The sequence below is a fragment of the Schistocerca nitens genome, chromosome 12, assembly GCF_023898315.1.
Source record: "Schistocerca nitens isolate TAMUIC-IGC-003100 chromosome 12, iqSchNite1.1, whole genome shotgun sequence".
NCBI lineage: Eukaryota > Metazoa > Arthropoda > Insecta > Orthoptera > Acrididae > Schistocerca > Schistocerca nitens.
In genome coordinates this window covers 188248455-188274600 of record NC_064625.1, presented here as the reverse complement: position 1 = coordinate 188274600, position 26146 = coordinate 188248455, and the positions used below count along the sequence as shown (strand labels likewise).

The 26146-nt window shown below is 41.0% G+C and overlaps 1 protein-coding gene across 2 annotated transcripts in view; it reads left to right on the top strand.

Moving 5' to 3' along the window:
• The window catches only part of LOC126215381 (protein spindle-F), a 157222-nt gene extending 135914 nt beyond the window's left edge, over positions 1-21308 (top strand). For both annotated transcript variants that reach the window (XM_049942076.1, XM_049942075.1), the window contains exon 8: positions 20181-21308. In XM_049942076.1, coding sequence (XP_049798033.1) covers positions 20181-20204 — 24 coding nt within the window. In that variant the 3' untranslated portion in view covers positions 20205-21308. The remainder of the gene's footprint in view (positions 1-20180) is intronic.
• The last annotated feature ends 4838 nt before the right edge of the window (positions 21309-26146 follow it).

The window sequence follows — 26146 nt, the reverse complement described above, 5'->3', positions numbered from 1 at the left end:
GTCATTGGCAAACCTCAAAGTTTTTATTTCTTCTCCATGGATTTTAATACCTACTAAACTTTCCTTTTGTTTCCTTTACTGCTTGCTCAATATACAGATTGAATAACATCGGGGAGAGGCTACAACCCTGTCTCACTCCTTTCCCAACCACTGCTTCACTTTCATGCCCCTCGACTCTTATAACTGCCACCTGGTTTCTGTACAAATTGTAAATAGCCTTTCGCTCCCTGTATTTTACCCCTGCCACCTTCAGAATTTGAAAGAGAGTATTCCAGTTAACGTTGTCAAAAGCTTTCTCTAAGTCTACAAATGCTAGAAATGTAGGTTTGCCTTTTCTTAATCTTTCTTCTAAGATACGTCGTAAGGTCAGTATTGTCTCACGTGTTCCAGTATTTCTACGAAATCCAAACTGATCTTCCCCGAGGTTGGCTTCTTCTAGTTTTTCCATTCGTCTGTAAAGAATTCGTGTTAGTATTTTGCAGCTGTGGCTTATTAAACTGATTGTTCGGTAATTTTCACATCTGTCAACACCTGCTTTCTTTGGGATTGGAATTATTATATTCTTCTTGAAGTCTGAGGGAATTTCGCCTGTCTCATACATCTTGCTCACCAGATGGTAGAGTTTTGTCATGACTGGTTCTCCCAAGGCCATCAGTAGTTCTAATGGAATGTTGTCTACTCCCGGGGCCTTGTTTCGACTCAGGTCTTTCATTGCTCTGTCAAACTCTTCACGCAGTATCATATCTCCCATTTCATCTTCATCTACATCCTCTTCCATTTCCATAATATTGTCCTCAAGTACATCGCCCTTGTATAAACCTATATAGTCCTTCCCCCTTTCTGCCTTCCCTTCTTTGCTTAGAACTGGGTTGCCATCTGAGTTCTTGATATTCATACAAGTGGTTCTCTTCTCTCCAAATGTCTCTTTAATTTTCCTGTAGGCAGTATCTATCTTACCCCTAGTGAGACAAGCCTCTACATCCTTACATTTGTCCTCTAGCCATCCCTGCTTAGCCATTTTGCACTTCCTGTCGATCTCATTTTTGAGACGTTTGTATTCCTTTTTGCCTGCTTCATTTACTGCATTTTTATATTTTCTTTCATCAATTAAATTCAATATTTCTTCTGTTACCCAAGGATTTCTAATAGCCCTCGTCTTTTTACCTACTTGATCCTCTGCTGCCTTCACTACTTCATCCCTCAGAGCTACCCATTGTTCTTCTACTGCATTTCTTTCCCCCATTCCTGTCAATTGTTCCCTTATGCTCTTCCTGAAACTCTCTACAACCTCTGGTTTTTTTCAGTTTATCCAGGTCCCATCTCCTTAAATTCCCACCTTTTTGCAGTTTCTTCAGTTTCAATCTGCAGTTCATAACCAATAGATTGTGGTCAGAATCCACATCTGCCCCTGGAAATGTCTTACAATTTAAAACCTGGTTCCTAAATCTCTGTCTTACCATTATATAATCTATCTGATACCTTTTAGTATCTTCAGGATTCTTCTAGGTATACAACCTTCTTTTATGATTCTTGAACCAAGTGTTAGCTATGATTAAGTTATGCTCTGTGCAAAATTCTACAAGGCGGCTTCCTCTTTCATGACCGCTACGGTCGCAGGTTCGAATCCTGCCTCGGTCATGGATGTGTGTGATGTCCTTCGGTTAGTTAGGTTTAATTAGTTCTAAGTTCTAGGCGACTAATGACCTCAGAAGTTAAGTCGCATAGTGCTCAGAGCCAGCCTTGCTCTTTCATTTCTTCCCCCCAATCCATATTCACCTACTATATTTCCTTCTCTCCCTTTTCCTACTGACGAATTCCAGTCACCCATGACTATTAAATTTTCATCTTCCTTCACTACCTGAATAATTTCTTTTGCCTCGTCATACATTTCATCAATTTCTTCATCATCTGCAGATCTAGTTGGCATATAATCTTGTACTACTGTAGTAGGCGTGGGCTTCGTGTCTATCTTGGCCACAGTAATGCGTTCACTATGCTGTTTGTAGTAGCTAACCCGCACTCCTATTTTTTTATTCATTATTGAACCTACTCCTGCATTACCCCTATTTGATTTTGTATTTATAACCCTGTAATCACCTGACCAAAAGTCTTGTTCCTCCTGCCACCGAACTTCACTGATTCCCACTATATCTAACTTTAACCTATCCATTTCCGTTTTTAAATTTTCTAACCTACCTGCCCGATGAAGGGATCTGACATTCCACGCTCCGATCCGTAGAACGCCAGTTATCTTTCTCCTGATAAAGACGTCCTCTTGAGTAGTCCCCGCCCGGAGATCAGAATGGGGGACTATTTTACCTACGGAATATTTTACCCAAGTGGACGCCATCATCATTTAATCATACAGTAAAGCTGCATGTCCTCGGGAAAATTTACGGCTGTAGTTTCCCCTTCCTCAATATACAGATTGAATAACATCGGGGATAGGCTACAACCCTGTCTCACTCCCTTCCCAACCACTGCTTCCCTTTCATACCCCTCTACTCTTATAACTGCCATCTGGTTTCTGTACAAATTGTAAACAGCCTTTCGATCTCTGTATTTTACCCCTGCCACCTTCGGAATTTGAAAGAGAGTATTCCAATCGACATTGTCAAAAGCTTTCTCTGAGTCTACAAGTGCTAGAAATGTAGGTTTGGCTTTCCTTAATCTTTCTTCTAAGATAAGTCGTAGGGTCAGTATTGCCTCACGTGTTCCAACATTTTTACGGAATCCAAACTGATCTTTTCCCAGGTCGGCTTCTATCAGTTTTTCCATTCGTCTGTAAAGAATTCGCGTTAGTATTTTGCAGCTGTGACTTATTAAACTGATAGTTCGGTAATTTTCACATCTGTCAACACCTGCTTTCTTTGGGATTGGGATTATTATATTCTTTTTGAAGTCTGAGGGTATTTCGCCTGTCTCATACATCTTGCTCACCAGATGGTAGAGTTTTATCAGGACTGGCTCTCCCAAGGTTGTCAGTAGTTCTAATGGAATGTTGTCTACTACGGGGGCCTTGTTTCGACTCAGGTCTTTCAGTGCTCTGTCAAACTCTTCACGCAATATCATATCTCCCATTTCATCTTCATCTACATCCTCTTCCATTTCCATAATATTGTCCTCAAGTACATCGCCCTTGTAGAGGCCCTCTATATACTCCTTCCACCTTTCTGCTTTCCCTTCTTTGCTTAGAACTGTTTCCATCTGAGCTCTTGATATTCATACAAGTGGTTCTCCTTTCTCCAAAGGTCTCTATAATTTTCCTGTAGGCAGTATCAATCTTATCCGTAGTGAGATAAGCCTCTACATCCTTACATTTGTCCTCCAGCCATCCCTGCTTAGCCATTTTGCACTTCCTGTCGATATCATTTTTGAGACGTTTGTATTCCTTTTTGCCGGCTTCATTTACTGCGTTTTTATATTTTCTCCTTTCATCAATTAAATTCAATATTTCTTCTGTTACCCAAGGGTTTCTACGAGCCCTCATCTTTTTACCTATTTGATCCTCTGCTGCCTTCACTATTTCATCCCTCAAAGCTACCCATTCTTCTTCTACTGTATTTCTTTCCCCCATTCCTGTCAATTGTTCCCTTATGTTCTCCCTGAAACTGTGTACAATCTCTGGTTCTTTCAGTTTATCCAGGTCCCATCTCCTTAAATTCCCACCTTTTTGCAGTTTCTTCAGTTTTAATCTACAGTTCATAACTAACAGATTGTGGTCAGAGTCCACATCTGCCCCTGGAAATGTCTTACAATTTAAAACCTGGTTCCTAAATCTCTGTTTTACCATTATATAATTTATTTGATACCTTTTAGTATTTCCAGGGTTCTTCCATGTATACAACCTTCTTTCATGATTCTTGAACCAAGTGTTAGCTATGATTAAGTTATGCTCTGTGCAAAATTCTACAAGGCGGCTTCCTCTTTCATTTCTTCCCCCCAATCCATATTCACCTACGTTTCCTTCTCTCCCTTTTCCTACTGACGAATTACAGTCACCCATGACTATTAAATTTTCATCTTCCTTCACTACCTGAATAATTTCTTTTGCCTCGTCATACATTTCATCAATTTCTTCATCATCTGCAGATCTAGTTGGCATATAAACTTGTACTACTGTAGTAGGCGTGGGCTTCGTGTCTATCTTGGCCACAATAATGCGTTCACTATGCTGTTTGTAGTAGCTAACCCGCACTCCTATTTTTTTTATTCATTATTAAACCTAGTCCTGCATTACCCCTATTTGATTTTGTATTTATAACCCTGTAATCACCTGACCAAAAGTCTTGTTCCTCCTGCCACCGAACTTCACTAATTCCCACTATATCTAACTTTAACCTATCCATTTCCGTTTTTAAATTTTCTAACCTACCTGCCCGATGAAGGGATCTGACATTACACGCTCCGATCCCTAGAACGCCAGTTATCTTTCTCCTGATAACGACGTCCTCTTGAGTAGTCCCCGCGCAGAGATCAGAATGGGGGACTATTTTACCTCCGGAATATTTTACCCAAGAGGACGCCATCATCATTTAATTATACAGTGAAGCTGCATGCCCTCGGGAAAAATTACGGCTGTAGTTTCCCCTTGCTTTCAGCCGTTTGCAGTACCAGAACAGCAAGGCCATTTTGGTTAGTGTTACAAGGCCAGATCAGTGAATCATCCAGACTGTTGCCCCTGCGACTACTGAAAAGACTGCTGCCCCTCTTCAGGAACCACACGTTTGTCTGGCCTCTCAACAGATACCCCTCCGTTGTGGTTGCACCTACGGTACGGCTATCTGTATCGTTGAGGCACGCAAGCCTCCCCACCAACGGCAAGGTCCATGGTTGTTGGGGGGAGGATAAACATGATACGATACGTATATTCTTCCGCGTTTGCTGTTGTCTCACTCTAGTTTCGTAGTTTATTAGGCAGACGGGATTTAAATGAGATAGCAGCAAACACGAAAGAATACATGGCAAAATGTTTATATTCGTATTATTGTTATGGTGAAGAGAATACTGCATGTGATTCACATTTCATCAGGTTCCTATTAGCAACAGTGTTGCCAGTCGGATGTTCGTAGTACATTGAAATTGTGCTACATTCGAAGATGAACAATACGGAATTTTTATTTACTTCATTGGATAATGTATGAAAATGCAGTGGTCGAAACTCGGGGCGGTGAAAAAAAAAAAGCTCGTCTTCCACCTTCTCTCTCTCTCTCTCTCTCTCTCTCTCTCTCTCTCTCTCTCTCTCTCTCCCCCCCCCCCCCCCCCTTTTTTTATACTGATGCTGAGGTTTTGGCGCCAGTATTTATGTCTGTGCCTACAAAGCGAGCCTGTGTAGCGCTACATATATTCGACGGCAGAAGTTAGTTGTGGCGGCACCTACCAACATTTTTCAGAACTTCCGCTTGCTTTGCACTCGATTCTAAGCAGCTGGCGGTTTTTTGGATTACAAAAACCGGAAAAAAAGTGCGGCTTAGATTCGAGTAAATACGGTAGGCCCGTAAGGCCTTCATAAAAAAAAAAAAAAATAAAAAAAATAAACCACACACACACACACACACACACACACACACACACACAAATGCCACTCATACAAAGTCATGTGTGTGTCAGTTGAGTGTGTGCATGTGCTTGTTGTCTATTTTTGCCAAAGGCTTTATGGGCGGAAAGCTTTTTTTGTTGTGCCTATTTGTGACTCTGCATCTCCTCTATATGGTGAGTGGTAACTTTCCTTTTCATGATGTTGTTACATTCCGTCCTGGATTTTCCCTCGTTTGGTTTTATTCTGTTTAATGTTCTCCTTCACGGTGCAACGATCAACTCGGTGGTGCATTGTGTTACCCTCAGGAAACTGAAGAAATGACTTCTGCTCGTTTGTCGCCACAAAAATATAAACAAACTTCTCCTCGTCCGTGGCAACGCAGGGACTTGCACAAATCGCCGGACTGTTCTTCCTCGATCACACTGTGCCTTCCGGCTTCCGTCTGTTTGGGTCGATGAAGGATGCACTGTTTGAGAAATGGTACTCAGACGATGGGGAGATTATCGATGCAGCGAGATGTCGGCTCCCGTGTCGAGCGGTAGAGTGATTCTGTATCGGTGTACGGGCTCTCCCAGTAAGGTGGTTCGAGGCTGTCGCATTGAACGGAGATTGTGTTGAAAAATTGTTTCGTAGCCGACAGAGTTGGGAATAATATGGTGTATTGGAATCCTGAATAAAACAGACCTGCTTTAATTTTGAATACCCCCATATTTTGAGGCAGTTATCAACTAGTAGCTCTTCTTCGTAGTGGAAAAAATTCATATTACTGCCGTAAGTTGCCTCTAATGAACATGCTTTATAGATGATGACTAGTTGTGGTAGGAAGTTTAATTTTTAGGCCTACATGATGACAAAAATGTATTTGTAGGACGGATTACATGTAAAATGTCTATGTGAATCATCATTTACAAATGGGAGACCTACATCATATAACTGTGGCAGACCTGTTTTTTTTATCTAATATGAAGAATGTATGACAGCACTACTGAGGTTTTGATATAAATTTTATTGAGCAAGACTATCGTTAAGTTATATGCCGTGTTTTATGTATAGGCCTGTCCTACCAAAATATTTTTATTCTGATGTATTTTTATGTCAACTCAAAAATGGTACTTCCTTTTGAATCTTGTTGACACTGAAGTATTATTCGCTAAAAGCAGGTTAATGGTGGTAATGCAAATTTCTTCAAATATGTTAGAAACTAAAGCACATTTTACAATGAATGTTGTAGGTTAGTATTGCGGGTGTGATAATTATGATATCTCACCCTTTTTGGGCTTATTCTATATGTACATCAGGGAGAAAAATGGGTTTTTATTGTTGTTCTAGCCTTATCTGATTACTTCCGTACTGACTTATCTGTGCTCTATCTTCACATGAATTAATTGTAGACTGTGGTTCGATTCCTAGATATTACAGCTTTGGATCTTGTTTAGGTGATAAATCACTGTGTATTCTGCAGACTGTAGATGCTGTAGTGTTTCCTTTACGTATAGAATATGCAAAATAAAAATGAAACATAATATCATATAAAATGAAACTTTAATCAGTTATCCACTTTAGGCGCTCAAAAAGTTCTGGAACACTTGGGGTTTTCTGTTTTTCTTTTATTAGTTCTTGCGGTCAAATTCTTGCAGTAACATTGAATGAACATTTCTGGAAAAATGAAGAAAGTAATCTGACTCGGTGACAGTTTGACATCGAAGGTCGTGAGGTGGTGAATTACTGTGACAGTGTTGACAAACAGAGAAGGCTGAAAGTTCAAAATTGTGACTCTTATCTAGAAACTAAGGCACAGAAAACTTAAAAGACACCTTCATAAATATATGTCGTTTCCTCTTTCTAAATACTCTTTGGAAGCATTTATTATTTGATTGCATTGGTATCAGTGTCTACATTGTTGATATTTTGCCTAAGGCTTCTGAAAGTTAGTTCATTTGTAGTTTGTATTTGCAGTATGAGTGCTTTTAGTGCAAGCTAAGTAAAGCTTTACACAAATTTCAAACATGTCTAAAGCAGGAGATTATCTCTAGCTCTTTTGAAGTGTTGTACAGGAACTATGTTATAGTATTTTGTGATAGTGTATACACCTAGAAGAACTGTCCTGTTGGAAGATAAAATTGTTCTTGCCTAGATTTATAATCTACCAGCTGCCATATGTGTTGGAAAGTACATCATTTATTACAGTTTCCAATCTAAATTTCCCTTCATTATATCAGTATGTCAAGTAGTCCATTATTCCTTCAGTGGAAAGTAGGTTTCCAATTGCAGTTCAGCTTGTTATACACACCCAAACAAGCACTGACACCTCCATATTTTATGCTAGGAATTACTCTACGTGTTGGGGCTATAGTTTTGTCTGTGGTTGGTGTAAAGTTAAAAAATTGTGTTTTCATTAGAATATTGTGGAATGCACTGTGTTTATGTATTACTTATTTTATTTTGTCTGTAAGACCATATAACGAAAACTGTTCTGTTCATGTTTGTGGTTCCTTTCCCCCAACTAAGCATTTATGATTTTGAATACAAGGTTATTCAAGGCAAGCCATATATTAAGTCAGTAGATGCGTAAATACAGCTTTATTCAGTGGAAAGCTATAAAACTCATTTGTTTCTGATTACCACCGAGACTGTGTTTACTGTTTTTGCCATATGTTAATTTTGAACATATGATCTGGCAATGAACCAAGTGTGCAGCAATTTAAGGTTGCATATTTATACAGGCAACTGTCACCTGTTACCATTCATTTCGTGCACCTAACAGCTGCGTTTCAGACAGTGAAAACTGCTGCTAGTGATGGGCAGCTTAACCTCCTACCTGTACACCCACGGAATAGTTCTTACACAGACAGTACATTGATTTTCTTATCCAGTGGAGGAAGAGGACAGCACATTTCAGCATGTTACGAGATTCGTGATAATTTGGATATCCCCCCCCCAAGCGAGATAAATTCTCTTCCCTAAGTGAAACTATCCTGGGGAATGTTGATGCCATAGCAGATACACTTAAAAAAAACTGAAGGCTGCAAATAAATATCACATGTGGAACAGGTATCGAATTCGAGGATGACATTTTATCGTGAGTCGAATTCCTTCTTCCCTTATTCACTCTCGGTTATATCTCAGCACCGTGTTTGATACTTTTTAATGTTTCTAGAACGAAATTTTCACTCTACAGCGGAGTGTGGGCTGATCGTCTCCTAAGGAGACTTTTTAATGTTGTCTGTGAACATAACAATCTGCTACACTGTCATCCACACAATAAAAATAAAAAATAAAAAAATAAAAAAAAATAAAAAAAAAGAGAGAGAGAGAGAGAGAGAGAGAGAGAGAGACTCATTTCTCGCATCACAGGAAATCGTCGAGTTATTCCTCCTCCTCGAGGATCCTGCCGTGTCTCGTTAATGGGAGTCTCGGAGATTCCTTCACGTGCTCACAAATCGCTTGACCACAAACTTTCACCACCACAGTGTGACAGCTCAGCCATTTACTATTCCATTAACTGTGCTATATCACAGATTAGACTGTCATAGCATCTAACAATCTTTTCTCATCCTTTTCTGAACAGATCTTAATTTTGTCTGAACTATGTCGTTTTTACAAAGTTTGAATGTGTTTGGGCTGTCAAAAGTAAATCCTCGTAATTTATATCTTTCAATACATAAAAATTTGGAGAGAGATTTACACTATGTATAGTGACAGCCATCGTTAGTGATTGTAACATCCATTCTTTTCAGCAGTTTTTGTTAGTGTCTTGTAGTGCAGTAGTCGCTAACACGGTGCACTTCCTCCGGTGGCCTGATACCACTACCGTGTCTGGGCCGTCTGGTGGCTGATACAGGGCTTACAATTCAGCAGTTGTCTACACACGACATTGGATTGCAGAGCATTAGTTAATGGTCAGATCTGGTGACAAGCTTTAGGTTTTTTGAGGGTGTCGATGTACGAACAGAACTACCGTATTTACTCGAATCTAAGCCGCACTTCTTTCCCGGTTTTTGTAATCCAAAAAACCGCCTGCGGCTTAGAATCGAGTGCAAAGCGAGCGGAAGTTCTGAAAAATGTTGGAAGGTGCCGCCACAACTAACTTCTGCCGTCGAATATATGTAGCGCTACACAGGTATGCTTTGTAGGCACAAAGATAAATACTGGCACCAAAACCTGTGTCAGTAAATACATTAAAAAAAAAAAGGTGGAAGACGAGCTTTTTTTCTCCGCCCCGAGTTTCGACCACTGCATTTTCGTACATTATCCGACGAAGTAAATACAAATTCCGTATTGTTCATCTTTGAATGTAGCAGCATTTCATTGTACTAGGAAAATCTGACTGGCAAGACTGTTTGGGATGTTTGTCAATATGGCCAACTCTACGTTCTGAATTTTTTCCTACCTGTGAGAAGAGATGGTTGCTAATAGGAACTTGATGAATTGTGAATCACATGCAGTATTCTCTTCACCATAAGAATAATATGAATATAAACATTTTGCCATGTATTCTTTCGTGTTTGCTGCTATCTCATTTAAATCCTGTCTGCCCAATAAACTACGAAACTAGAGTGAGACAACAGTAAATGCGGAAGAGTATACGTATCGTGTCATGTTTATATTCGTATTATTCTTATGGCTAATAGTGATACAGTCAGAAATGAAGCACGGCAACTGACTAGATTTTTAAATCTAAGATGACTCTAATTTCTGTGCAGAATGTAATGTACTAAAGAAACGCCTGCAAAGATTTACAAACGGAGAAATTTTTTGCTACACTCTCGTTCAGAACATCTTCTATCATACACAGTCTGTTATTTGGTTCTTGCTGATCATTATCAAAGAAAGCAGTGGTGTAAGTAACAAAAAATAGCAGTCTCTTTCCATTGTTTTGCTAATGAGATGATTCCTCTCTCTCTCTCTCTCTCTCTCTCTCTCTCCCTCTCCCTCTTAAAAATTGCAAGCGGCGGTAGCGCGCACATAAGCAAGCCATGCCGCAAGCAACACGCGCTATCAAAATGCGACAAACAATGCACGACACAGTACAGTAATGCATTTTCAGCTTAGAGTGACGTAAACACCTATAACAAAGAAAACGACACTTATCAGATCATAGCAAAATAAGCAATCGATTCAAACCAGACGAAGCACGTGAAAAAGGAAGGGTACCCGTATAAATACGGATGGAGCGCCTGACGCACAGCAATGGCTACCTGGTAAAGCTTAACTGCTAAGCTTACGACTCGAACCAAATTACTGTAGCTGTATCGTCATTCTTTCGACCTACATTGTGTCTCATATTACAATGGACCAACTTTGTTTCGATTTGTTGGTGCGGCCTAAAACTTTTCCCTCCCCTTGAATTTCGAGTCTCAAATTTCAGGAGCGGCTTAGATTCTGGAAATTTTTTTTCCCTTGATTTCGAGTCTCATTTTTCAGACGCGGCTTAGATTCGAGTGCGGCTTAGATTCGAGTAAATACGGTAAGCGAGTCCTCCTCCTCCGAATGTTTCGCTGTGCAGAAAAGTGAAGCACAGTGACGTCTGGGGGTGAAATCCACTGCAGTTGTCATCTGGGGCTGATTTCTTCTGCTCCTCAGTTTGTGCAGCACAGACTGTCCACGGATAGGGAAAACTGTTAAAATATAAGGGGGTGGCATAGAAAGTCAGTACTTACCTCCAAGAGGTGAAGTTATTGGTGACAGTAAGGGTGTTTAAGCTTTTCCTTGAAGCAAAGATTCATTTGTTGAATTTTTTTCGTCCTCGGCTCTTTGGGCAGTTTCCACCGGGACGACTGGGCCTCAGTTTCAGCGTCATAGCTGTATATCCGTGTTTTGTCACGTGTTATAACCGTCATTGGAAGTTGTGGATTGCTGTCATGAATGACATTTTCAAAATTGTCCTTACTAATCACTAGTTCTCATAACATCTCTCACATAAGTAACTGACTAATTTGTGCCAATATTTGTTGCAGTTCCTCACGGTTGCGTGTCATTAAACTAACCAGCTGAGGCTGCGACTTTGATACACTGCTGACAGTTTCTTTTGTTGCAAAAATATTTGAAGCGGTCAGACATTCTCTGTTCACAGTTTCTGTTCTGTACAATTGGAGCAACACTGCAAGTATTCCCCATTTACTGCAATTTGTAATAAACCTCGATGCTTGTTTTTCGTGCCATTGCATTGTGACGTAAACATTAAAACGCTCGACATTTCAAAGCAGACAAATCTGCTTCAGCAAAGCTACACGGCACTTCTCTGCATTTCTCCGTGTTTGTGTATGTGAGTATTTTTTACACGTATAAAGAACACCTCAATAAACTGCTGTTTGAATAAATACCTTTGACTGCCTACTAGTGTGTCATGCAGATCATAACTAGGTGTGTGATCAAGGCTGGTAGTTGATGAAAGTTTTTACTTGAACAACAGCTTATCCTCATGATGATGGGATGCTTTAAACATTTATGAGTTGATAATTTTTAGCACACAGTTTGACAGGTGTCCACAGAACTTGACAAGTGCATGTTGTATTAATTTTTTGATACTGTGATTGAGTATACTTCCAGCTAATGATGCCAAGAGTCAGATGAGGTCTTTAAAATGTGTACCTACTTTGGAACACATTCATGTGTATTATTAATGGTGTGGTATCTGATACAGCTCCCTACAGCACCAGGCTGAGACGACATTTTGTGTATTCTCATCTCTCTCTACCATGTTTTTGTTATACAAAGTGTGATCAAAAAGTGATGGCCATTTTTATTTTCCTTTACCCATTGGCGGGCCAAGGGGGGTTTTACTTTCCACTAAACGTATTTCCTTACAGGGTTTAAGGGAATATCTGTCCCACTTCTTTATACTCCTGGCATCTAGTGGCAGTCCGCTACACAAGCTGCAGTTTGTTTGTTGTGAAATATAGCCTTCTGAACTGTGGGAAGTATATGTTTTAATGGTTATTGGGAAGTATGGTTACCAGCACTGTAGTTTCTGGAAGGAGCTTGGGAAGTGTACTTACCACAAAATTAATCTGTCATTTGTGGTCCTCGGGAAGCATACTTACCACCAACTTAGGGGTATCCCAAAGCTTATGGGAATATGTTTTACCACCGCTGTCTATGCCTGACATCTTCTGACAGTACACAGCACAAGGTGTATGAGAAGTGCTACAACAATCAGTTTCTGTTTATTGTGGGATCACTACTGTTGTCTGAACACATTCCTTCACTTCTGCAATAAACATTACTGTGACCTGTGTCAGCTCATACCTTTTCTGCATGGTAAAGTTTCAAGGATTGTTTTCACATTGTCGTAAGTAAACTTTAATATCGGTAAAAAATAAAATAAAAGCAGAAAACACTGTTCATTATTTTTTTACGTGTAATGGCTACACAGAACGACACACACAAGGGAAGTGGGAAATCCATTTACCACCAGTTTTAATACTTCACAAAGGTGCTGTGGTGATATATGTACCACCATAGTTTTAGGTCCTAAATCACAAAATTATCAAAAAATAAATACAGCCAGTTGATCACATTTCTAATAGAATAGCAAAAAAATTATCTTCACCGAGTTGCTACAAAAAATGCACCCGTGAAAGGCTTGAAGCATCTTTTTTATTCATCAACTACTACTTTGTCCCCTTCAAAGTAATCCTCCTCAGATACAATACACTTGTGCTAGTGCATTTACCAATATTGGAAGCACTTCTGGAACTCACTTTTCAGTACGGTGTTAAGCTCTTCCAGCAATTCTGTTTTTATCTCACCAATGGTGGCAAAATGACATCCTTTCGTGGTTTTGTTAAGCCTCTGGAATTCAAAGAAGCTGCAGGGGACCATGCCTGACAAATACGGTGACTCGGACAACTTAACAGTTTTGTTTTTTGCAAAAATATCGTGAACAGTCACTGAGCTGTGAGGGGGAGCATTATTGTGAGCAGTTTTTATGAGTGGTTTTGTTACAATTCTGGCCCGACTAATGCAAGTGGCACACAACTTCCGCACAGTATTCCTTATTAACTGTACGACCGTAAGGCAGGAAGTCTTGATGTACTATCCCATTGTAACTGAAGAAACAGTGGGAACCTTCACACGTGATGAAACTTGTCAAACTTTTTTCTAGACAGACTTGAGGCAGTTTCCATTGGGAAGATTGGGCCTCGGTTTCGACATCATACCATTGTACTCATGTTTCGTCATCTGTTATAGTCTTCTTTAGAATTTCTGGATCATTGTCAGCTTCATTCAGCAATTGCTGTGCAGTGTCATTTTTGGCTGAAATTGAACAATTTTGGAACAAACGTTGCTGCTTCATGTTTCGTGCCCAAAACGTCTGAAAAAATTGCTTGGTGTAGCAAAAGATTTGCCATCATCAGCAACCTCTCGGATGATAATACAGTGATTATCCAGAACCATTTTCTTTACGTCTTCTACATTGTCATCAGTAATTGACGTGCTGGGGTATCCGGGGCAGTCGTCACCTTCAGTGTCTTCTCGACACTTTTTGAAGTGTTTAAAATCACTTGTAAACCCTCGTCTTACTTGTAGTAGACTTGCCAAAATCCACAGTCGACATTTCAAATGCGATGCTGCACTTTATTACATTTTTCAAGCAAAATTAAATGCAGTTTGTTTTGAGCCACCTTTTTTGAGAGTAAAAATTCACTGAGCACGCTAAAACACACACGACCTCTTCGACTGTCAACAATAAACTAAATATTCAAAACAGTTGAAAATGCAAATATACATCAGGAACATGTGTATGAACAATATAAAAGAGTTTGAAAATGGGATGTATAAAGCCTGCAAAATTAAAAAGAAATCTATTACTTTTTTATCACACTTCATATACACTGATGGTATAAAGTGCCAGGTATTTCTGCTCGAACGGTTCTCGGGCGTAATGCTGGATATTGTTGTAGAAACCGTACAGTATCTGGTTCAAATGGCTATAAGCGCTGTGGGACTTAACATCTGAGGTCATCAGTCCCCTAGAACTTAGAACTACTTAAACCTAACCAACCTAAGGACGTCACACACATCCGTGCCCGAGGCAGGATTCGAATCTGCGATCGTAGCGGCAGCGCGGTTCCGGACCGGAGCGCCTAGAACTGCTCGGCTACAGCGTCTGGATAAGGAACACAAAGTGTGGAGGGGAAGTAATTGTCTCTTCTGACTCGACCTCCTGGAAATCTGTCATTAAAGAAATGTGCACAGACAATGTCTCAGTTGACGAAGACGAGTGATTTTAGCCCTGCGGTGTGTGGGAACCTGTGGAGAGTGCTAACGGTGGGAGGTCCCCAGACTGTGTTGTTGGACTGGTTTTTTGAAACTGCCTCTACAGTGGTGGTTAGGGTCCCAGGTATCGCACCCTACAGCCATTTACCCTGGCAAGCCCTCATTTGTGAGCAGTAGGCAAAAAGGAATTTCTTGTGATACACAGGACCATTTAAAATAATGATAGTTTTCAAAATGGCTGTTAAGCCATTGAGCTGGTATGCTGAAGATGGTGGGTTTGAATCCAAGTGTGTGTCATATTTTTTTATCTTTATTAAAATGACTATTTATTCAATTAAACAATGGAAAATTCAGGATGTAATGTAACGATGTTACGAAAAGGATAGTCGCTACTAGTGGGGACGCCGAGTCGCAGGTAGGCACGGCAAAAAGACTCCCGGAAAGTGAGCTCTTGGCCGACGAGCTACACGTGCACGTGCGCGCACACGCACGAGAGACAGCGGGATGGTGGGGGTAAGGAGGATGCTGCAGTAGGGAAGGGGAGAGATAGCGGGGTAGGTGGTGGAGGGTGGTAAAGTGCTGCTTGAGTGAGCATACAGGGAAGAGGTGCAGTTGAGAGGTTAGGTAGTAGAAAAAGATAATAGTAAAAAGACTGCGGGTGTGGTGGTGGAATAGAGGGCTGTGTACTGCTGGAATGGGAACAGGGAAGGTCCCAGATGGGTAAGGACAGTGACTAACGGAGGTTGAGGTGGGAACGTTGCTTATGTTGCAGGGAGAGTTTCCACCTGCGCAGTTCAGAAAAGCTGTTGTCGGTGGGAAGGATCCGGATGGCACAGGCTGTGAAGTAGTTACCTAAATGAGGAGTGTCGTGTCGGATGACGGGGTGGTCCAGTTGTTTCTTGGCCACAGTTTGTTGATGGCCATTCGTGCAGATGGACAGCCTGTTCCTTGGAGAATGCAGCACATTGGTTGCAGCTTAGCTTGTACGTCACGTGACTGATTTCAAAGGTCATCATCATCATCATCAGTGTTCTGCCTAAAGGCAGTTTTCCACATGGTCGTTTTCCAGGCTGTCCGGTCTTCTGCCACCCTCTTCAGGTCTGCATAATTTCCTCTTCCCTTTATGTCGTCTATCATCTTGTATCTCCTTCTTCCTCTCAGTCTTCTCCCACAAACCAATCCTTCCAAAGCATCTAATAGCAAGCACTCCCTTTTCAATGAATGTCCCAACCAGTTCTTTTTCCTTTCTCTTACAACTTTCAGCAGACATCTTCTCTCACCAACCCCTTCCAATACTCTTTCATTACTCACTCTTTCCATCCAGCTTATTCTCTCCATTCTCCTCCGCATCTCAAATGCTTCTAACCTTTTTTCATCCTCTCGTCTCAGTGTCCGTGTTTCTGCCCCGTATAGTGCCACACTCCAGACAAAACATTTGCCAAGCCTTTTCCTTAGTCCTTTATCTAATTTGCCACATAAGAGTCTCCTCTTTCTCTTAAATGCCTCCTTCGCTATGGCAATCCGGGTTTTCACCTCTTGGTGACATCTCAAGTTTTCAGTTATTGCGCTTCTGAGATATTTGAATTGACTTACTTGGCTAATAGTAGATTGTCCTCTTTTAATATTGGACAGTCTGCGTCTTGTACTGATGACCATACTCTTTGTTTTTGCTGTGTTTATTTGCATCCCATATTCCACACAAGCTTCATTCAGATCTTTGAGCATGTTATTCACTGTCCGCTCACTTTCTGCCACTAATACCGTGTCATCAGCAAATCTTGTACATTCTATTCTCTTTCCACCAATACGTTTTCCTCTTCCCCCCTCTAAACTTTTCGCAGTAATCTCTTCGAGGTATACGTTAAACGACAGTGGGGAAAGGCAACAACCTTGTCTAACACCTCGTGCGTTGCTGCTTCCTTCTAACATTTCATTTCCAATCCTTATCTTTACTTGCTGGCGTAAATATAGATTCTGTATCAGTCATCTCTCTTTCCAATCTACTCCTTTCCTCTTCAAGATATCCATCAGCTTGTTCCACTGAACTCTGTCAAAAGCCTTTTCTAAATCTATAAAAAAACGTATTTCAAAGGTAGCCCTGCCTTTTATGGGGTAGGTGATGTTTCTGATCTGAATGCAGTAGGTGGTGGTGGGAGGATGTACGGGACAGGTCTTGCGCCTAGGTCTGGTACAGTGATGTGAGCCACCAGGCGAGGGGTTACTTCCTCGATATTGACCTTCACCTCAAAGAAGGCTGCATCAGGACCTTTGCCCGTATCAAACCTACCGACCTCCGGCAATACCTCCACTTCGACAGCTGCCACCCGTTCCGTACCGAGAAGTCCCTTCCGTAAAGCCTAGCCGTTCGTGGCTGTCACATCTGTAGTGACGAGCAGTCCCTCTCGAAATATACCGAGGGTCTCACTGACACTTCGTAGACCGCAAATACCCTCCCGACCTTCTACAAAAACAGATCTCGCGTGCCAGTCTTTCCGGTCACCCACCGACTCTCAAAGTCCCACCGTCCAGCCACCTCGTGACTCGGTACTACCCGGGACTGGAGCAACCGAATTAATTCTCCCCCAGAGTTTCGACTACCTCTCATCGTGCCCCGAAATGAGAAATGTCGCACACACTACCCCTCCCACAGTGGTATTCCACCGTCCGTCGAACCTACACAGTATTCTCGTCCGTCCCTACGCGTCCCCCGCTCCTGACCCCTCGCCTCACAGCTCGTATCCCTGTAATAGACCTAGATGCGAGAGCTGTTCCGTACGTCCTCCCACCACCGACTACTCCAGTCCTGACACAAAGATCGCCTATCTCGTCAAACGGGGCTACCTGTGAAACAAATTGTACGATGTACGAGCTAAGATCCAGCCACTGGGCTGCATTCTATGACGGCACGGCAGCCGTCGGCCTGTTCATTTGCACGAATGCCCACAGACAAACTGTGGCCGAGAAACAGATGGACCACCCCGTTACTGAGCGTGTCACCCGACACGACGTTCTTCATTTCGGTGACTGCTTCTCAGCAGAATATCTGGATCCTTACCGATAACACCAGCTTTTCTAAGTTGTGCAGGTGGGAACTCTCCCTGCAATACCTCCTACGTCCCTTCATTATTCACTGTCCTGAGCCCCCTTGTCTTCTTCCCTCTTTCCACTTCGGCACTATACAGCCCTTTATGCCACCAGTGCACCCTCGGTCTTTTTACTTCTCTCCTTTCCGCTGTCCCCTCTCCCCCGCCCTCCGTCTAACCTCCCGACTGCACCTAGCTGCCATACCCTCTCTCCAATTTGTCCCTGTGTGCTCCCCAGCAGCCCTTCACTGTCCTCCAGCCGTACCCTACTATTCCTCCCTCTCCCGACCTCAGCTTCCTCCTTACCCCCACCACCTGGTTGCCTCTCCCATGAAATGCTTCTGCTAGCAATCTGGCTCCAGCTGCCAGTGATTATGGTCATGTGTGTGTGAGTTGGAATGTATGTGTGTATGGTCTATTTTTGATGAAGACATTATTGGCTGAAAGTTCACTTTCCGTCAGTCTTTTTGTTGTGTTCTGCTATATGGTTAGTAGCAACTAATGTTTTTCTATATTATTATTTATTCAATTAATTGAACATCAACAAAAGCAAAACAAGGATAATGGAATGTAGTCGAATTAAGTCGGGTGATGCTGAGGGAATTAGATTAGGAAATGAGACACTTAAAATAGTAAAGGAGTTTTGCTATTTGGGGAGCAAAATAACTGATGATGGTTGAAGTAGAGAGGATATAAAATGCAGACTGGCAATGGCAAGGATAGTTTTTCTGAAGAAGAGAAATTTGTTAACGTCGAGTATAGATGTAAGTGTCAGGAAGTTGTTTCTGAAAGTATTTGTATGGAGTTTAGCCATATATGGAAGTGAAACATGGACTGTAAATAGTTTAGACAAGAAGAGAATAGAAGCTTTCGAAATGTGGCGCTACAGAAGAATGCTGAAGATTAGATGGGTAGATCACATAACTAATGAGGAGGTGCTGAATAGTATTGGGGAGAAGAGACATTCATGGCACAACTTGACTAGAAGAAGGGATCGGTCGGTAGGATATGTTCTGAGGCATCAAGGGATCACTAGTTTAGTATTGGAGGGCAGCGTGGAGCGTAAAAATCGTAGAGGGAGACCAAGAGATGAATACACTAAACAGATTCAGAAGGATGTAGGCTGCAGTAAGTACTGGGAGATGAAGAAGCTTGCACAGGATAGAGTAGCATGGAGAGCTGCATCAGACCAGTCTCAGGACTGAAGACCACAACAACAACAATTGGTTTAAATGTACTTTCTCTTTTCTCATCCTTCAATGTGTCGTTAACCGTCATATTTACTTTTTTATTTGGTCTCATTTTTGCTTCCTAATATTCTGTTTATACTTGTTGTTATAGGTTCGCAAACATTTATTTTTCATGACACATTGTACATTTTTACATGGAATTGGTCATTCAAACATTTAAAACTTAAATTTCTTCTTGCACGGTGGACAAAATATAAATGCTACCTTACTGCACTCGCATTTCTTCTTTGACAACTTCTTTAACATTACAAAATATTGTCTTTTCATTACAGAAGTTCGATCCGTACCACACACACACACACACACACACACACACACACACACACACACACACAATCGTATCACTAAGCACAGGTGTGTATGTAATCCAGTAAGCACCTGAATGGATTTCTGTTTCGTATTTGCGTTTAGCAATTGCACAACCATTTCGATACATATCTAAAATATGACAGCAGACAGGACTCGAGCATACCAGCTAAATAAGTTAACCTTTCTTGTTATTTTCAATCACAGAAACTCTTCTTCGACAATGACTCACAAACGACAGCTCACCAGGGCGAATGGCTGATGGGTGTGATATCCAGGACCCCAGAAAGTCGGTACCACCCCCGAGGACTTCCCACAGTAAGACGTTGTCACTCGCAGAGAAATGAATCTGGCAAGGATGTGGTGACAGAGCCTCACTAATATTACAGCTGGGACGGGCGGGTACGACTGTGAGCGAGTCCTCGGAGAACTGTGGCTCGCAGGTAGTCTTGTGTGCCCTGGATCTCTGGCTCCGTACTCAGTTTCTCCAGCTGCGTCTCCAGAAGTCTGCTTCACCTGCGACGGTGCCTCGCTAACGATCTAGTACACAAATTGGATCACCACTTCGTCCCCCCCATAGACACGTGAAGATACAGCGTATGACGGGGCGGCATCTGACGTTACGCCTGCGGGAACCGTTCGAGCGGTTATTGTGTCGGTAAAGCTTTGAATGACACAGTGAAATTTTTATTAGAATTACAGTCAGGTTTACATTTTTTATTTTGATAAATTTTGATTTACAAGTTAATTAATTAAGAAAACTGTTTGCCTCTTTTTCAGTCCACCGTGTGTTCTATCATTTAGGAACACTCGTCTCTCCTTTCCGGAGGAGGGCACAACTCTGTGTCGAGGCATTGCGTACGTAACGTGACTTACACTAGTTGTGGTGAACTTTCGAGAGTAGAAACCCTACGTGACGTGGGCCTCAAAGCGGTGTATTCGGTAGACTGTGTGTGAGGTCTGGGATAGACAGACAGATACTGAAGTCACAGACCTGTTTGCAATGGTGCTAAATTTATTTCTGAAAAGGTTTCAACAAATGTAGCTTATCTTAATACCAGATGTATCATAAAGTGAAACAAGTTTTCAAATTTATGAAGGTAAAAGTGTTTTTAAGAAGCAAGTCTTTCATTGTAAGTTGTTTGAAGCTGTGAAACAGTAATACACTTAATTCAATATTTGTCATGTTATACTTTTCCAAGTGTTAAATTGTACTTATTTTTATTTGTTAGTGGGGATCTGGTATGTCCTCCCTCCTTTTATGTCTTTCAATTTCACACCTGTGTGTGTGTTGTTTTCTCCGATAGAGGAAATGTGTTGCAACATCTTAAAATGTGTCCATAAAGTCTGATATGTTTTATTGTGAAAGTTGCCTTACTGCCCATTTCTGTGTACAGCACACCTCATTTGCAACTTGTGTGTATGAGGTGAAAAAGTCATTACACTGTAGTGAGTGAATGTGTGTGTGTGTGTGTGAGAGAGAGAGAGAGAGAGAGAGAAGATGCAATGCCCTCATTGCTGCAAAGGGGGAAAAAAGCTGAACACATTCTGGATTTATAACACAATGAAACATGGCAGTTATTATTTTTCCCATGTTAGTTTGATGGTGTGTGTCACCTGAACATGTTGGTTTTGTGCTTGAGATTATTTTGTCTGTAAGGATGGAGGGGGGCAGTTTAAATGACATCACAACTGAACCAAAGCCTTGTAACAGTGCACAGATACGATTTTCATAGATAAAAGAATGAAAGAGCAAAGTGGGCATTACAACAGATCTCAGTGTTGTATCCTTAGAGAACTCATGGGATTATTTTTTTCCCCCCACAGTGACTATTTACTTTCATTGTTACATCTTTTATTTTGTGTGTAAATCTTAATATTTCCATAATAAACAGAGATTGATTGTCATTTATTTTTTAAATAATGTATAACTTCCCTTAATGTCTTTATAATTGTTGTTAGGACAACAGTGACAGAGATAATTCCCTGTTTGTCAACGACCCTTCATCATTAAAAAGTATAAAAGCAAGAAATCAGTTAACTCAAGAAAATTCCAAGTTGAAGTACAATATAGTTTGTTGCTTGTCTAACAGAATACACAAATGATACTTAATCAACTTAATTCTTGGATGAACAATGCAGAGAGGAAAATGGAAAAAGAAGAGTGTCATCAGCTGTTATGAAATATACGGAATTGTAGTAGTTGTCAAGCAGACAGAATGCTATTTTTTAAAGAAAGTTATTAATGACTGACTGTTTTTCTCAGCATTCATTTGTAAATAAGTGTGTTGCAAATTACAGTTAAACACTGGTAACCTTGAGGGGGCCAATCTGTGCATTCCTCATCAATGATGAGCTTGTCATAAGACATTAATGAATGTAAATACATATAATAGCAATAGCAGCTTCACGTTCAAAACCTCTTGTTAACCATTACACAATAGGTGTCTACGGATTTGAAACAGCAGTTGAACAGAACGGATAGCGCCTCGAAAAGAGATTGTGAGATGAACAGTAGCAAAAGTAAAATGGGGTAGTGGAATGTACGTACATTATATCAGGAGCTGCCGAGATAATTAGATTAGCAAATGAGACACTTAAAGTAGTAGAAGAGTTTAGTTATTCGGGTAACGAGATTGCCGACAGTAGTCGAAATAAATTGCGAGACTGGCAATGGCGAGAAGATCATTTCTCAGAAGGGGAAATATGTTTACGTGGAAAATAAATTTAAATGTCGAAGTCTTTTCTGGATGTATTTGCCCGGAGGGTAGCATTGTACGGAACTGAAATGTGGACGGTAAACAGTCCAGACGAGAAGAGAACTAGATAAGGATGCTGAAAATTAGGTGGGCAGTTTGACGAGCTGATGAGATTAGGGAAAGAAGAAATTTATGGCACGAGCTGACTAAAACCGGAGATCAGTTTGTGGGACACATCCCGAGACGTCGAGGAATCGGCAGTTCGGTAAGAGGAAGATCGAGGCTCCAATACGGTAAGCTTTTTGAAATGGCTGTGTAGGCTGAAGTAGTCATGCAGAGATGAAGGGACTTTCGTAGGATAGACTACACCTGCACCTACATCTACATCCGTACTCTGCGTACACCACAAAGAGCACGGCACGTAGCGCAGTTCGCCTACTTTCTTTCTTCGTCTGTCGTTCTCGGTGTCGACCTACTGGCTGAAAAAAATAGGGGGTGGACGTACGGTAGTGTTTACTGTAAATGATGCACAGGTGCATTTCACAGTCTTTTACTTTCACTTTTCACAACCTGCCAATAATACAGTTATGTACAGTCAGTGCACTATTGTTCTAACTTCCCGTAAGCCTCAATAGTTAACAGCCAAAAAACCACATACTGCTGCAATAGTTTACTGTTGCACATCTACGAGCAGTGAAAGCCTAACTACACAGTTCACAATTCTTGAAGAATAGAAAGGTACGTATGGAACAGACACTGTCACTGTTTTAACACACTGCCTAATTGTGTAACACTTACTACACTGTTGACGCACTGTTGTCGTTCTAACCGACACGGGTTCCTCGTCTGAAACTCGGCCGTGGACTGACTGTCTCAGGACCGAAAACTGGGCCCTTATATATCATCACAGTAATGGGTGCTGAAACCGCACATTGTTTGAAGTTTAATTTACGGAAACTACAATTGAAACTTAACTCGTTCGATTAACTGAATACGTCAAAAAATAGGTTATTTTTAAAAGTTTCTTCTACTCCCAGAGTTAGTCCGAATTATTTGTTTAAATCGTGAAATTAACATATACAGGGTGTTACAAAAAAGGTACGGCCAAACTTTCAGGAAACATTCCTCACACACAAATAAAGAAAAGATGTTATGTGGACATGTGTCCGGAAATGCTTAATTTCCATGTTAGAGCTCATTTCAGTTTCGTCAGTATGTTCTTCCACCTACGCTCAATGGAGCACGTTATCATGTTTTTATACGGGATACTCTACCTGTGCTGCTAGAACATGTGCCTTTACAAGTACGACACAACATGAGGTTCGTGCACGATGGAGCTCCCACACATTTCAATCAAAGTGTTCGTACGCTTCTCAACAACAAATTCGGTGACCGATGGATTATGTAGAGGCGGACCAATTCCGTGGCCTCCACGCTCTCCTGACCTCAACCCTGTTGACTTTCATTTATGGGGGCATTTGAAAGCTCTCGTCTACGCAACCCCGGTACCAAATGTAGAGACTCTTCGTGCTCGTATTGTGGACGGCTGTGATACAATACGCCATTCTCCAGGGCTGCATCAGCGCATCAGGGATTCCCTGCGACGGAGGGTGGATGCATGTATCCTCGCTAACGGAGGACATTTTGAACATTTCCTGTAACAAAGTGTTTGAAGTCACACTGGTACCTTCTGTTACAGTGTGTTTCCATTCCATGATTAATGTGATTTGAAGGGAAGTAACAAAATGAGCTCTAACATGGAAAGTAAGCATTTCCGGGCACATGTCCACATAACATATTTTCTTTGTGTGTGAGGAATGTTTCCTGAAAGTTTGGCTGTACCTTTTTGTAACACCCTGTATAGTTACACAAACAATACTTTTGACTTTTGACAAAACTGTTAATTACCTGTGAATTAATTAAGGGCTGGCTTTGATAACATGTTTTCAAAGAGAGCCAAATAGATACTTTAAGATTACTAGTATTTCGCCTTCCCAATGTTTACAATTGTTTTATAGTATTTATATTTGTTTATATGTCAACAATAGAATTTATATTACGAAACAATTACTGATTTTACACTGTAACAAAAGATACTAACTCGGAATAGTTAAAATAAATAAGATAATCAATTACGTACATAAAACTGAGCACAAAGTTAGATCTGGTAATATATTCTTTAAAACTGAGGGCCAACCTTTCTCTTCTATGGAAATGCAGATAATATTCATGTATGTTAATGGTAATTAGTTAAAATTGAAGAAATGAATTTTATGGAGGCAAATGACAAAACAAGAGGGGAAGTAAAAATATCCCAGCTTGCTTCATCGCAGGCAGTGGGTACGTACCATTGTGTGAGTTATTAGGGTTTCCTCCCATTCCACTCACCTATGGAATGTGGGAAGAATGATTGTCCGAATATCTCAGTGCATACTGCGATTGTTCTTATCTCGTCCTCACAGTCCTTACGTGAGTGATACGTAGGGGGTTGTAGTTTATTCCTAGAATCGTCATTCAAAGCTGGTACTCGAAAGTTTGTCAGTAGACACTCTCGGGATAGTTTAGGTCTATCTTCGAGAATAGTTTGGAGAGCTGCATCAAACCAGTGTGTGGACAAAAACGAGTTCTGTAAATCGAAAGTACTCCATTAATCACTAATGTGAATATAATGTAAGGATACAAAATACTGTACACAATAAATGCTCCTAATAATTTCACAGTTTACAATTTTATGCCGAAAGGTTATCTGTTTAGTGCTCTAAGATTACAGAGTTAGATGTGCTCGAAGTGAAGAGTCTTAGAAATATAAATGACAGTGTGGAGGATATAGAGAGAAAACCGAAGTTGCTCTTCTCACATACCAAGTTAAGCATCAACTCGTTGTAAGTGTTCTTTCAGTATTAAGTTGGAGAATTGATTTGCCAGTCCATAAATTAAAGTGAGATTCTGAACTAGCAAATAGGTTTAATAGTCATATCCTCTTGTCCAAAGATGCAATGAGACATTTTGTTTGAAATGCCTAGGGATACAAATTTTGGGACTCTTAAATGAACAGTAAAATTAATAGATATACAGTGCCACATAGCCCCAAGACAACTACGGATGATGACAACAGAGGAAGTTATCAAAAGTTCGAGTTTACGTACAAATCTGACGTGGCTAATCAAATGAAAGAGCTACTCCAACAGTTTTGTTTGTTTGCGTACATGTGCATGTCCTGTTTCCTTTGTCTTCTGGTAGAAACTGGTAGTAGAAAAGATGGCAAGTGAACAAATACGATGATTTTCTGAATCTGTGATGAATTGACGTATCACCTAAGTGCTAATGTGAACATGTGCAGTGTCTGCATCTGGGGGTCAGCAAATCCCCACAAGATGGTACAGTTTCAACTAGACTCCCTTAAATTGTGTTTATTGTGCCGTATCCCGGCTTAAAGGGAATGGACCTTACTTATTCAGTGAAGCAATTTTCTTATCTTACTGCTCTAGAACCACAGCTCTTTCCTCGATTGGAGGGAGGTGAACCACAGCAATTTCTCTGGCAGCAAGATGGCATGCCACCATCCTGGCTCAACTCGGTACACGATCGATTAAACAGTGTCGTACCCGCACGCTCGATTGGCTGCGAGGGGCCAGATGGCGGAGCTTATCTTACGTGTCCTCCACATTCACCCGACCTAATGCCGTACGATTTTTACCTTTGGAAGTTCGTAAAGGATCACGTGCGTATGCCTCTGCTACTGGCTGACCTACCTAATTTGAGACTAAAACAATTTTGCAACAATTACTCCAGACTCACCGATCGAGGTTTGAGAAGAACTCGTCTATTGTCCCGACGTGTGTGGTGTGACGGAGGGTGCTCACATCGGACGCTTATAAGAAACACTTTTTAAGCTGCTCTTTCATTTTATGTGTTATTTATAATTGTAAGTTGAAAGGAATAAACGCAACAATGCCTTATAACCCCTATATTGATTTTGAAACACCTGGTATTTATCTGTGAATGTCACCGTGACCACGATCTCGGTTATTAGCTCGTAATTGTTTG